The following is a 13,427-nucleotide window of genomic DNA, read 5'->3' as shown; positions in this document are numbered from 1 at the left end:
ACATACATACATACATGCATACATATAAATGTATTTGGCAAAGCTATAGGACAGTTTGCCCTGTCTGTTAAGGAAAATCTTAACAGACAGTTTAACTGGTTTCTAAACCAGTTAAACTGGTTATAAACCATGACAGCTAACCCCACGACATTGGCATAAAGCAGACAGAGCTTGTCACTCAGCTGAAACTAAGTGTTCAGAAGAAGTTGGAGAATCAGTACTTACCAAGCGTCACAACAAATGACAGAGACAGCAGAACAGTCACCAAGCAGACCCAACCTGCCGCTGCCATAGTTCTTATCTGAGGGAATCAACAGACTGCATTTCAGTAAAGTCCGGTGTGATTTTCTTGAGAACACGAGCCATCCTGTCAGGCGAGCGTGTTCTTTGCAGTGTATACAAGTTTCTTGACATACTTCCTGGGGAGCACAGCTTCCCTTAAAGGGAAGTGAAAGATGGAGTGTTCTCAGCTCTCACAAGGAAGTCAGAGCCAAAACACTCCCAGTAAAGTCCCAGGAAGTTCCACTGATTGGTGTTTCTTTGTCAAAGGTTGAGAAAAAAAATTCTCTTTGTCATTTGCAGTAACTCTCTGCTGATGTAAATCATTCATGCGTCTTTGTTACGTCATTGAAAAGTAATAATTCATATATGAATTGCACTCATTTTGGTCATTAACATAAAGTGGATCGGAGTCAGGTTATATGTAAGGGAATTTATGGGCAAGTTCATCTGCAGCACATATTTCTTTAAAAATACTTCATATTAATAGAAAATCAGAATTTCCCAAAATATAATGCCAATTTTGGGCTTTCTGGACTTTGAAAAACAATGATGACATTCCTATAAAAATGTCTTAATAATAAACTTTGTAGTAATTTTTGAAATGAGTAAGCCTTATATCTCACAACTGCTGTGATAAATACTTAAAGTAAGGGTTTACCCTGAATGGTCTTCAGTCGTCACTTGATATATGTTTTACATGGCAATTTTTGTCAGCATCGTATATATTTTCACAGTTTACTCAGATATCCCTCTTTAAGTTTGCATTATTGTAAAGTGGTAACCTTCCAAAGCTCAGTGAAGCAAGTGAAAGTCACAGTCGCTGAGTATTTAAACTTCAGTGCCTTAAATAAATAGATGTCAAGACCAAAATTGAAAATCTGCTGCCAATATATTTTGTGTAAAAGCAATCAAAAGAAATATTGCTGAACAGAAAGACAAAGATAAAATCAACAGAGTGAAACCACGTCAATGTGAAACCAGTACTATAAAATTCAAAGAAGCCTACACCAAGTATTTAAAAAAGATGTAATCATAAAGCTTAATCGAAACTCACCTGTGACGTATATGAAGTTACTACAAAAATAGAAAGAACTATCTGAACAAGTACAGCTGTAGTTTTAATTATAATTTTGACTTTCTACTCTGAATTATGAGACAGAAAGTCTGCCTGTCACTTACAGTACAGTGAACTTGCAGTGACTTGCTGGATTTTCCATCCTCCTACTCCTCCTCCTGTATTTGCATTATTTTATATTGTTCCACTACCCCGGTATGAAATTTCCTCTCAACTGAAAAAAAGTACAACTTGCTTTGCAGTACAGGTGCGGCACAGTTATTCAACCACAGCTAAGTAGCACTTGACAGATATAGGTCGAGTTGTTGGTGGTTAAGATTTGAAACTGACAGTTGTTTTCATGTAATAATGTAATGGCATTTAACTAACTAGCAGTGTACATTTCCTGGAAATATTCCATTAAGACAGCTGCATAATACTATTTATTTAAAAAGTACTTCCTTCTAAAACAGTTTATTTAGTTAAACTCAAAGCCAATATTTCGTATTCTTTTTCTTAGTGTGACACTGTTTTAAGGATGAATAAAAACGAGGGAATTGTTAGTTGATCAAAGAGCGATAAAACAAACACGGATGCGGCTGCAAATCCGTTATCGGAAAAAGCTGTGAAACTTCCCAGAAACTGTGTTGGAGCTTGGATCAGCTCAGTGTTTTCAGATTATTACATTTACAATGCAGTTTGATTTTTCGTCAATCTGTGAAAATCGTCAGCCAGATTTTCAAAACAAAAATGTAAACGTTCCCTAGGATCCACTCTCTCAAACCTCAAAGCTCTTTGTGGCGTTTTTCAACATATTGGATTTTATCCAAACTTTAAAAAAAATATTCCTACAATTTCTTCTCCAGTTTCAAAGAATTTTACAGACAGTCATCACAAGACTATTTTCACTAATGACGAAATGGCAATCACAGTTTTCTCAACATGCAATAGTGTTAAAAATGCCGTTTTCTGCTCTTTCCCTTGACGTCTCGAATGACTTGTAAATCATGAGTCACTGTTAAGTTCAAAATAATCTGATGGTTGTGGAAATGTAATGATGACTTCTAAGATTTACAAAAATGTTTGATTTTCAAAGCATCATTAAAACAAAAATCAACAAATGTTTGTTTTTTAAAAATTCCTATATTCAACGTTGTTGTAAAATCCAACTTCGTATCTGTTTCACTCTCGTCTGTTTCCTTCTCTTTTTGTCTATGACCAGTGAGATCCAGTTACACGTCTGGGCATGATGAAAGGGAATGAATGACTACGCCCACGAGACTTGGAACCAGACACGACAGGGTTGAACTACAGTGGCGCTTCCCAGTCGTGACTGACCTGAGACGCAAGTTGAGAGCAGTGCAGGGACTGAAAGCTAAAGGAAGAAATTAACATGAGCCAGTGTTTGATAGTGACCGACTGAGTGTTTATATTATGCTTGCTCTTTAAACTAACCAGAAGTTGGTTGGTGAATGAACCCAAACTAATATTCTAAATGATCTGTAACCAAATTAAAGGCACTTAAAATCCTAAGTGTGTGTATAAATGTACCCAATAATCTCTTTAGCCCCTTTGTTTGATTTACCTGCTGCAGTTAGGTAGATTAGACGCATGATATGGTCTTGCTATTTGAAATGTTCAGCCTTTTTTAACATAGCATCCATGCACAGCTGCCAGATGGCAACCTTTTCTTTTATTTTCCATTCTTATTTTCACAAATATGGAGCTCCTTTATGACACTCATGTACACTGACAAACATGTTACATGGTTTAAGCAAAGATTTAAGATTGGGGGGGAATTTTATATTTAAGTAAAATCAGTGTAGCAGAAATGTGAAGTAAATTGACAAAAAAAACCCCACGCTATAATACTAGACCCAGTGTCTTTGTGGTGTATGTTTCTTGAGGAGGAATGGAAAAGAGTAAAAACTGAAAATAATCTTTTTATTTGCAAAATAGTCACACTTTAAAACAAAATTCAAATAGAAAACAGAGTATTTACAATTTCCCAGAATCATAAGTAAAATCATTGATTAAAAATGTTAGCGCATACATTTTAACCTAGATTTTTATGCAGCCTCATTTCATGATGTTGTTTTTACAAATAATATACATAAATTAAAAAAATCATCATGAATGTATACTTTTCTGGTTGTTCCTCTTTACAGTTTTTACATGTTAATTTATATATTTTTTCTACATATTTACAAGTTTAATCATACATATGTACATTTCCTGATATGCCTATCGCCCAGTGTCAGCTGGGATGTTGAGGATTGTGGTAATAAAATAACTGTACGACCATTCAAGCTATTTTCATCTGCATTATTTTTCAGGCCCCTTCTGTTACTGATTGTCAGCAGTTCACATACAAACTGTGGACAATTCCGACACTGCACTGATCTGTCCATGACCAGCTGTCATCTTTAGCCAATACTTTCCACATTTCTTACACTTTTTTTTATACTCATTGCAATGTGTTACTTGAAAAGTTCCACAGAAGCTAAAGGTGACATCTCTGCTGAGAGAACATTTGGAGTTGCCTGTGCTGTAAACTTGACTCAGGGTCTTGGTGTCACTGCTTCTGATAACAGTGCCCACGATCTACCTGTGAGTGAGTAAATGCAACTGCCACATTTACATTAGAAACCAGGTACTCTCTGGTTCAATATCTGACAAACACAGATCGCCATCAGAATTACAGAAAGGCGATTGTTTCAGGATACACTACCCTCTTGCCCCGGACAGGCATGTGATACCTCAGTTCCTTCCAAAACCTAGAGGAAGGGGAGAGGGATGTTGACAGCTGTGAGTCTGTTCCAGTTTTTTCTGCATCAGCTCCACTCATGCACGTCTTCCACCTTTCCCTCGTCCTCTGGTTCTTCCACCAACACACGGCACCCTGCTTCTTCCTCAGATGACGCACTGACTCTGGAAATAGAGCCAGTTGAGCAGGCGTGATCTCCTCCAGCTCAACCAGAACCACCTGCAAAGCAGAGCTTAGATTAGACTCGGTGGAATGATTTAATACACATTAGGCAAAAGGGTATCTTTCTGTTTAAAGTTGTAGTTAGAATCAGATACAGGAAATAAACTCTGGGCTCTGAACTTCACATTAATCAGTAATTCTGCATTCACTTCTTACATTTATCATTATTATTTAATATTTTTTGATTTTGGGATAGAAGTACAGTCAGTACTTATGAAATGCCCATCAGTCCTCCTGTTACACTCATGTTTGACATCACAAAATTTAGCACAGAAATAAATTTCTCAACTGCCTCTTTAGCTGATCAGTTAGCTTGATATAGGTGAGAATGGAAATCCATACTAAAAAAATCTGATCAAGATCGGAGCCATATGAATTTGATTTGGGCATCTGCATCTAGCTCACACATCACAAAATATTATGATGTTGTAATATTTTTCCCTTATACTTTCCCTTATCTATCTATCTATCTATCTATCTATCTATCTATCTATCTATCTATCTATCTGTATGAAATACAGACTTATACAAAATTATTATAATTATGTGTTGTTGTCATTTTAGCCCATTCCTTGTGGTTTTAGGGAACACAAAGACCTCATAATGTCTGTCATACACTACGAGTCAAAAGTTTTAGAACACCCCAGTTTTTCCAAGTATTTATTGCAATTCATTACATTGAGGTCCAATGAATAGCTTGAACTGGTGCAAGGGAAGGGCTGAACTGTCAGAGGCTTAAAAAAAAGGTAAGGTTAACCAAAACTGAAATATAATGTGCATATCAGAATTATACAAAAATTGTGTCGCCTTTTTCAGGGGACACAATATATTTTAACAATTTAAAGCTGTTGTGCAGCAATTGAGATTAACCAAGCTTGATCAAGCTGAAGCTAGTGCAACTGATCAAGCTAGTGCAACTAATTCCTACAGGTGTTCCAGTTTTTCTGGATTACTTACAACCCCCTCTGTCTGCATAAAAGCAATGTTGGAACACACTGTGGTACCAAACCCTCGTGAGCATCTGTGAACAGTATTGTACTGCAGATAGTGGTGTGTTGCTACAAAAATGGCGAGAAAAAAAGGCAATTAACAATGGAAGAGAGACAGACCAGCATAACACTTAAAAATGTAGGTCTTTCCTACTGAGAAATTACAAAGAAAGGTTTCAGTGAATAAAGTTTCCTTCACCATCAAAACGCACTCAGAAACTGGGGCAAATGCTGACAGGAAGAGGTCTGGCAGATGAAACGCCGCAAATGAATCAGAGGACAAGTTTCTGAGAGCTAACATCTTGTGTGATAGGTGGCTCACAGGACAACAGCTTCAAGCACAGCTCAATAGTGGCCATAGTAAGTAATTTCAATTGAAGAGTTTGAGCTTCAGGGTTGACTGGATGAGTTGCAGCAAGAAAGCCTTTGCTATGACGTCAGAATAAGACAAAGAGGCTTGCCTGGGCCATGAAACACCACCATTGGACTACTGAAGACTGGAAGAAGGCATTATGGACTGGTGAATCAAAATTTGAAATCTTCACGAACATCGAACTGGCGAAAGGATGATTCCAAAGTGTGTGGTATCAACTGTGAAACATGGAGGGGCAAGTGTGAAGGTCTGTGGCTGTTTTGCCAAATTCATGGTCGGTGACTTGTACAGAGTGAGAGGCCCTCTTAACCAAAATGATTACCACACCATTGTGGAGTGCTATGCAATACCCTCTGGTATGCACGTAGTAGGGCAGGGGTTTATCCTACAGGAAGATAATGACCCAAAACACAAGTCCAAGCTATGCCAGAACTGCCTTGGGGAAAAAGAACGAAATGATAAGTTTGAAAACATGGAGCAGACAGCACAGTCTCCAGACTTAAACCCCATTGAGCTGGTTTGGGATGAACTGGACACAAGAGTGAAAGCAAAGCAACCTACAAGTGAACTGAACTGCAACAGATATGGGAAGAACTTTGTGAAGAATATTTGATTTTTATTGTAGAAAGAACGCCACGGGTGTGTTCAGCTATCATCTACCAAAGGTGGCAACTTTGATGAGTCAAAAGTTTTGATCTATAAATTGATTCCATGTTTGTTTGTTTTTATTGCTTATTTTTTACTATGCTTTTATTTCAGAGTGCATGAAACATTAAACAGCATCATTTTCAATAAAAAACTGGAAAAGTTGGTGTGTTCAAAAACTTTTTACCGGTAGTGTACATAAGAATGGACCTAATATGTACCTGTGTGCCAATCTTTGCTCAGCTCCTGATCGTGTAGGAGTTCATGTTTAATAGCGAGATGTACAATTGCCTCTGTTTGACATTAGTCTGATGTCTGGCAGTTTTTTCAGAGACGTGCCTCTGAAGAGTGTCTATTTCCTCACCTTGAGGGAGCCCTCGATCAGCACTCGGTGCATTGCTGCCACACACTCCAGCTGCTGCCTTGTGTCTTTACAGATTTTATCACCAACATCAGAGCTTGTAATGCTAAAGCTGTCACTGGCATTTCTTTGACTTTCATCATCGCATTCACCGCTCTTAGAAATGTTGTTATTATTACTGCTGGTGCTGCTTGTATGTCTTTTGGTGGTAAAAGAGGAAGCAGTGTAGAGAAGGAGGACACGGCGGCTGGCTTGTATGTTTTCTTCAACAGAGTCCACCATAGCTGCAGGAGGGAACAAATAATGAAAACACACGGTTAGAAAATAGGAGCTAAATAAGGGAACTTAAACTTAGCTATATGCAGCTCTAACGGTTATATTTAGAAGTTTATTCCTTTTTAAACTGAAAAGAAGTAAATGCAAGCATCGCAGCAGACAGCCAAATTGCCTTTCTTCACAAGCTAATGCAATGCTACTTTTTAACTGCATGAACAAAAAATAAATAATTTGGCTTTGCCACATATTTTCTACTTAGGAAGTCACAGCAACAGGCAAAACATTTGAAAATGAAACAAGCTGATGTGTACAACACTGGGGAATTCGTCTGTGTTTGTGCATTTCTAGCTAGCAGTTATTGTTGACCGCCCTAAAAAGGCAAGACAAGATCACCACAAAACAACTTATATAAATCCTTTCTCATATATACTCTATCTCATGCAGTTTCGTAAAGGAAGAAAGTGAAGACAAAAAGAGGCTAGCTTTTACCACCTACAGCCCATGGTATTTACTTAAAAATACACCATGACCAGCTAAACGAAATGCAAACAGAAGCTTTTTGGATAGTCTTTCAAGATTTTAAGCTTGCTACGTGTAAAACAGCCTAATAATATTTAAGATCTTGAAGTGATCTGCCAATAATGGGTGGGATAAAAAAAATCACAAATTAATTTAAAGAAAAGCATGAAATTGTTGTTATTATTATTTTTTATAATACTAAATGCCAGTCCTTCTTCAAACAGTGCAAGTTAGGCTCTGTGGTTTAAAAAATGGCTCTGGGCCACATGTCTCCGTACTGTTTGCTGTGGGTAAATTACCTTGCCCAGGCAGGCAGTCACGGCCTGCTATGAAGAGTTTGTAGTCACAGGCCCTTTCCAACACATGAGGCAGTGTTTGAAGGGCAAATGTTTCCACATCCTTGCTGAATCCGAGGTCACAGGGCTGTGGGTATGCCACATAGGCATCGTAAAGCTTCCCATCCAAGTCTAACACAAGAAAAGGAAAAGTTTATGACATGCATAGTTTCGACTAAAACCCTCAAAATTTGATCTTTCAATTAAATATTTAGAGCTTTCATCTATAAACTCAGTTATTCTAATTATTGCTGTGTTCATGCTTTGCAACAAGAAGTTAGATTTATATTGTCAGACAGTGTGCTACCAAGCAGGCAGGGACAGGTACATTGCATGTAATTTATTGCAAAATGACCCCAAGACACCAAGCCATTGGGAAACCGGCAGATATGCCTGGAGTTCACCGAGCATGTGCAGCTATCCTGCATTGTTTCTTAGACTGGAAGCAAATTGGAGACATTATGTCAAACATGTGTAAAAACATTTAAATTCACTGAATAAATTCAGCATGAAACAATTTGTTCAAGCAACAGTGTAACAAAGAAATAAATAAAGTTACCAATATGCTAACTGATGATGACAGCAAACAGTAGCTACGTTAAAGCTAATGTTCAACGTAGCTACTGCAATTGCACTTTCTTTTTGAGGTGTTACCACATCAAACTACGTGCTACTTCTGTGTTTCGCTATCTGCATATACGATTTCACATATGTCAAACTGTGTGGGTAACGCTGTTTTCCTTCTTGTTCGGGTTTTCAAACAGTACTTTTCTTACTGATTCAGCCGTGGATGCTTTCTGAAGTCTTAAGAATCATCGACTTTTAGCAAAAGCAGTCCAGTGTTTGCTATCCCTTTCTTTCATAATCAGCAAATGACATTTGATGAGAAGCAGACTAAGCAGTCCTGTGGTTAGCTTGTTTCCTTTGTTTGTTCTCGCTGCTGACACATGCAGAGTTTATGACTCTGTAGGTTGTCGTGAATATGTGGGTACTGTGTGTGAAGTAAAGGTGCAAGCTGAAAACATTGCTTGGGGTATTTCCATTGTTAAGTACTATACTGTTAGACGACATTATTGTTGCTATTGTTTTCTGTTTATAATACGTAAATCAATTGCACATTAATAACTACAAAGCTGCTGAGAACTTACCTTTATTTTTGTAGAAGACTGGAAATGCTCTCCTGAACCACAGCACTATTTCAATCTTAAAAAGGTAGTATAGGGTGACGGTGATGATAAACAGAACCATCATACCACCAAGCACAGATCCGATAGCTATGCCACTTGGATCTGTGGAGATGAACAGCAAACATACCAGACATAAAATTTTAGATTATATATTTGCTGCTGATGCACTGGCTCCAAATTCATTATGGCTTCAAATGTCTAAAAACTTACTTTTCAGTCAAATTAACATTTATATGAGATTTAACTGGTATAAAAACAGCATAACATAGCAGTGTAAAAATGTAACTGTTTTTCAGCTACTTCCTCTTGTAATGTTCATATTTTCACCAGCATCTTTGAAAGCATGAAATTTTGCCTCTGGTTTAATTATGTATATTGAGTAGATTGAGCAGGCTGAACAGCTCCCTCTGCTGGTCATAGTTCTAATAATGCCTCCGAGAACTACAATTCATGCATGTTTGTAACAATTTCTAATCCTCTACAAATAATATTTTAGATATAGACTCCTTTGTTATTTTGTTTGTTTGTCTGAATATTAGATGCTATGCTGGAGTAAGACTTTATTTACCTTGAACATGGCTCCGTTATCATGATACTAAATGTTTCTTACATGAGCCTCGTTTGCTCTTTGAGGCCTCGCCAAATCCTGGGTTTTTACTGTTATACAGGTGATTTCTTAGTGAGGTACATTACCATGATGACTTATTAAAATATGTAAAATTGTGAAAATACTTATCAAAGCTTGTTATTTGATTGACCTCAAAAGATTTTCAGATTTTCATTTTGCTGTGCGTTTGACTAAAGCGGTGCAGGTTTCATACTAAGTTATTAACAGGTCCAAGTCATAACAATTACTGTATATGAACAGTTCATTCAGCTATTTATTCAGCTGTGGGACCCTAACAGCAATTTGACTGCATTGCTATTATGAACTGTGTTCATTAAGTAGAAAGTTTGCTAATGTGTTTGGTTTAGCTGGTGGTTTAACACCTATCAAGAGGCAAAACATTTACATTGAAGGCAACATTTTCTGTATTGTAATTAACTAATTCTTATTCATGTATAAGATAATCACTTAAATGAAAAGATTACTTGATTAAGTAATTGTGAGTGGTATTCTCAAATGTAAAGCTTTGATTGCTCAAGGTTAGAGACAAACTAAAATATCATGTTTAGGGGAGACTCTGTTTTTACCTGCTGGTTGCAGACTGAAATATCTTTCAGGAAAGCCCCTGTCACTGTACGCACGGCAGGTGTAGTTGACGTAGAAGTCCTTCTCCCTTAGCTCAGAAAATATCAGCCAGGTCTCTAACCACGCACCTTTACTGGAGCCATTTTGGGGCAGCAAACTGTCGAGGACAATCAGATGAAACAGTTAAAAGGTGATGTGACAAAATGCCTGTTAAGGCAGGAGTCTCAAAAGACATCAACTCTGAACATTGGTTCACTGATAAAGCAGATCAATTAAATAGATTTAGAGTAAAAAGGTACTGACCGCTGTTCTAACATGTGGACACGGTGAGAGGTGTTAGTCTCAAAGAATCCATCTTTGTCCAACCAATAAATATCAACGAAAGGCTTCCCAACACCCGGCACAAACACCAGGCACCTTTTACTGAAGTTGTACCCTGAAAACATGTGCAAACAGTGACTCAGTATAAACATGAAACTGTATATTTAGCATTTACTCTCCCTGCAGAAGTCTGTGACTTTCAACCCAATATGTTGGCCTAAATGAAGCCTGAGATACATAAATATGAAATCAACAGAACACCACATTTCTCAGAAGATCTTAGAGGACTTACCGCTCTGTGCTTTGATTACATCATTGGAGGGTTCATGCACTTGTGGAACCAAAGAGTAATCCCCTGAAACAGAAAACATCAAATACTGTGTAGCTTACAGTAGAGGTTGAATAATCACAAAGATATAATGGAAATTGAATCATATTTCTCTTTCACAGTTTTACAGTAAGCAAACCTAAGAAACCATTATTACTAACACAACTGATGTTTCTTTTTCTGTTATTATTTTTATTGTTAAAATGAAGCGATTATGCTTTTTTCACCGGATTTTTGTCAACGTACAGTAGTGTCAAGATAGTCTTTGAGGCTTTTGGGCTGGGATGTGTTGGGCAACCGTGATTCTGTCCTTTCAACTGCGCTCAGTATAGAAGTCACGATACCTCAGCTCGCTTGCAAGTGTTTGGGAGCTGTTCTGTTCTGTTTTGTTTGTGTTTGAGGGCGTTACTGTATATGCCTGACTAACTGAAGTGGATATCACGGTCAGTTAGCAGTCAAACATAAACCTTTCTTGAATAACAGAACAAAGACACAGCTGCCCTTCTCAGCTGTGTGGGGGCTCCTGACGAGGTCTTTATCTTGTGTAGCCCAAGGCAAACACAGTTTTTGTTTTGTATTTCCCCGTCTTGTGCCACATGCTTGTTCAAGATATAACATAACAATTTTCAAAGTGAATCTGTGAATCATAATTTGAGGTATCTAGGTGCTAACCTATAAGCTACATGAGGCTTAGCGGGGGATAATTATGACACAGTCAAACCCAAGTAAATGAAAACCAAGTTGAGTGCTCGGGAATACCAGCTTTATGACTGAAGAGCATTGTGCACATCTATACAGTTACTTATTGTATCATCACTGTTATTTTATAATTCATCTTTACATATGGACAAAAAAAATCACTCTGTTGTCTTCTTCCTCTTTTTTCAGCTGCTCCCTTCATGGGGCGCCACAGCAGATCATCTGCCTCTATCTCGCCCTATCCCTATTGCCCCTTTCTGTCACACCCACCCTCCACATGCCCTCCTTCACTACATCCATGAATCTTCTCTGTGTTCTACCTCTTTTCCTCCTGCCTGGATGCTCATCCTCAGCATTATATGTCTAACATAGCCCCTTTCCCTCCTCTGCATGCGTCCAAACCATCCCAGCCTTTCCTCTTTACATTTATCTCCAAACTGTTAACATTAGCAGCCTCTCTGATATGTTCAATGCTAATCTTAATCATTTTTGTCACACCCAGTATAAACCTATATAGATCTTCAAATCCCCCAGCTCGGCCTCCTGTCTCTTTATCATTGCCACCATCTCCAAACCGCCATTATCATTATCTTCCCTCCAGTCAATACTTCCATTGCTCTAGGTTGTCTTCCACCTGCTCCCTGCTCTCACTACAGGTCTGCAAACATCATAATTCACATCATCATAATCCTGTCTGACCTCATCTTCAGCCTGTCCATCACTATCGCAAACAGCATGGTCAATCCCTGGTCCCACCCTCACCTTAAACACCTTCTATCACTTCGAATGCGCCCCGCACCACTGTCTCGTTGTCCTCATACATGGCCTCCCTCACATACTTCTTCACCATTCCTGACTACGTCATTCAGAGCCAAAGTTCCTCTCCTAGCATACAAAAGTATGTCATCTGGACCAACTGCCCTTCCACACTTCATCCACTTCATAGCCCCCTCACTTCATTTCAGTGTTTCTCTTAATCTACAATCTCACCTTTGACCTCTGCGCTAATAGTCTCTGACACAGACCCTTTGATGCCACCCAGGGTGAATGTCAGAGTACAGGTATAGGTGCCTTTGTGTTGAAGGTCCACACTGGTAATTTTCAGTCTGGTGCCCCAGTACTCATAGCTGCCTGTTCCGTCCTCTATGGGGTCACAACCCTAGAGGGAGAAACACATAAGTCTTTTTTCAAATTAACAATGCATGAAGAAAAATGTTAACTATTTAAATTGGAGAACAGTTTACAGCCACTGGGATAGTTTTGATGCTCCTAATCTGTTCAGATAGACATTTAAAGAGTTCCATGATTTTTAATATTATTAAACTGTTTGTTTCCCTTCCACAAAATTAAAGGGCACGCACACAAACACACCGAGACTGGGATCTGCTGTCAGTCAAATTGCAATTTTTAAACACTCGTATCTCCCCAGAGTTTCAATACATTCCTGGTATTGATAGAAGTTGGAATAGTGGTAGTAAATAGTTGAGGCTGCAGCTACTGTGCAGTCTCTCCATTAAAACCATTAGGTTTCATGCAGCACTCAACAACAATTCTGGAGAACTCACTCTGTACCACTTGATGGAGGAAGAGATGTTGTAGCTGTTCAGCTTATTCATTTCGTTCTTCAGAGGGCAGTTCAGATTGTCAGTGACTCCTTTTGTAAGTGGCTGATAAGCTTTCCTCGGCCTTCCACATTCTCCTGTAGGTCTTTCATCCACCACCAGTCGGCTGGCCTCCCTGTAGCAGTGGGAAGGAGTCCTGTTGGGAAATTAAGCAGAAATATTATAAATGAATAGATAATTGGGCACACTCGCCCTGGCAGTGAGGGTCATTGTTTGACCTTCTCCACAGTCAAAAATCAAACAATATTAATATTA

At 38.4% G+C, this 13,427-nt stretch overlaps 2 protein-coding genes across 2 annotated transcripts in view; both read right to left on the bottom strand.

Annotated features, from left to right (window-relative positions):
- Positions 1-431, bottom strand: part of il1rl2 (interleukin 1 receptor-like 2) — an 18,122-nt gene extending 17,691 nt beyond the window's left edge. The window contains exon 1 of the mRNA XM_005751929.2: positions 226-431. Within this exon, the coding sequence (XP_005751986.1) occupies positions 226-292 (67 nt within the window). The 5' untranslated portion in view covers positions 293-431. The remainder of the gene's footprint in view (positions 1-225) is intronic.
- Positions 432-3,278: 2,847 nt separating this feature from the next.
- Positions 3,279-13,319, bottom strand: LOC102215719 (interleukin-1 receptor-like 2; the record flags this gene model as incomplete). The annotated part of the gene is made up of 9 exons (XM_005751908.2): positions 3,279-4,322; positions 6,697-6,977; positions 7,788-7,955; positions 8,972-9,112; positions 10,205-10,359; positions 10,506-10,638; positions 10,816-10,878; positions 12,541-12,709; positions 13,116-13,319. Coding segments are annotated over 9 exons (1,602 nt in total), but the record flags the coding sequence as incomplete, so codon positions are not given.
- Positions 13,320-13,427: the final 108 nt, after the last annotated feature.

This window comes from Pundamilia nyererei, unplaced genomic scaffold, assembly GCF_000239375.1.
Source record: "Pundamilia nyererei isolate P.nyererei 1_Seehausen unplaced genomic scaffold, PunNye1.0 scaffold00334, whole genome shotgun sequence".
Taxonomy (NCBI): Eukaryota; Metazoa; Chordata; class Actinopteri; order Cichliformes; family Cichlidae; genus Pundamilia; species Pundamilia nyererei.
The sequence above is the reverse complement of the archived record's forward strand: the minus strand, read 5'-3'. Positions and strand labels throughout refer to the sequence as shown.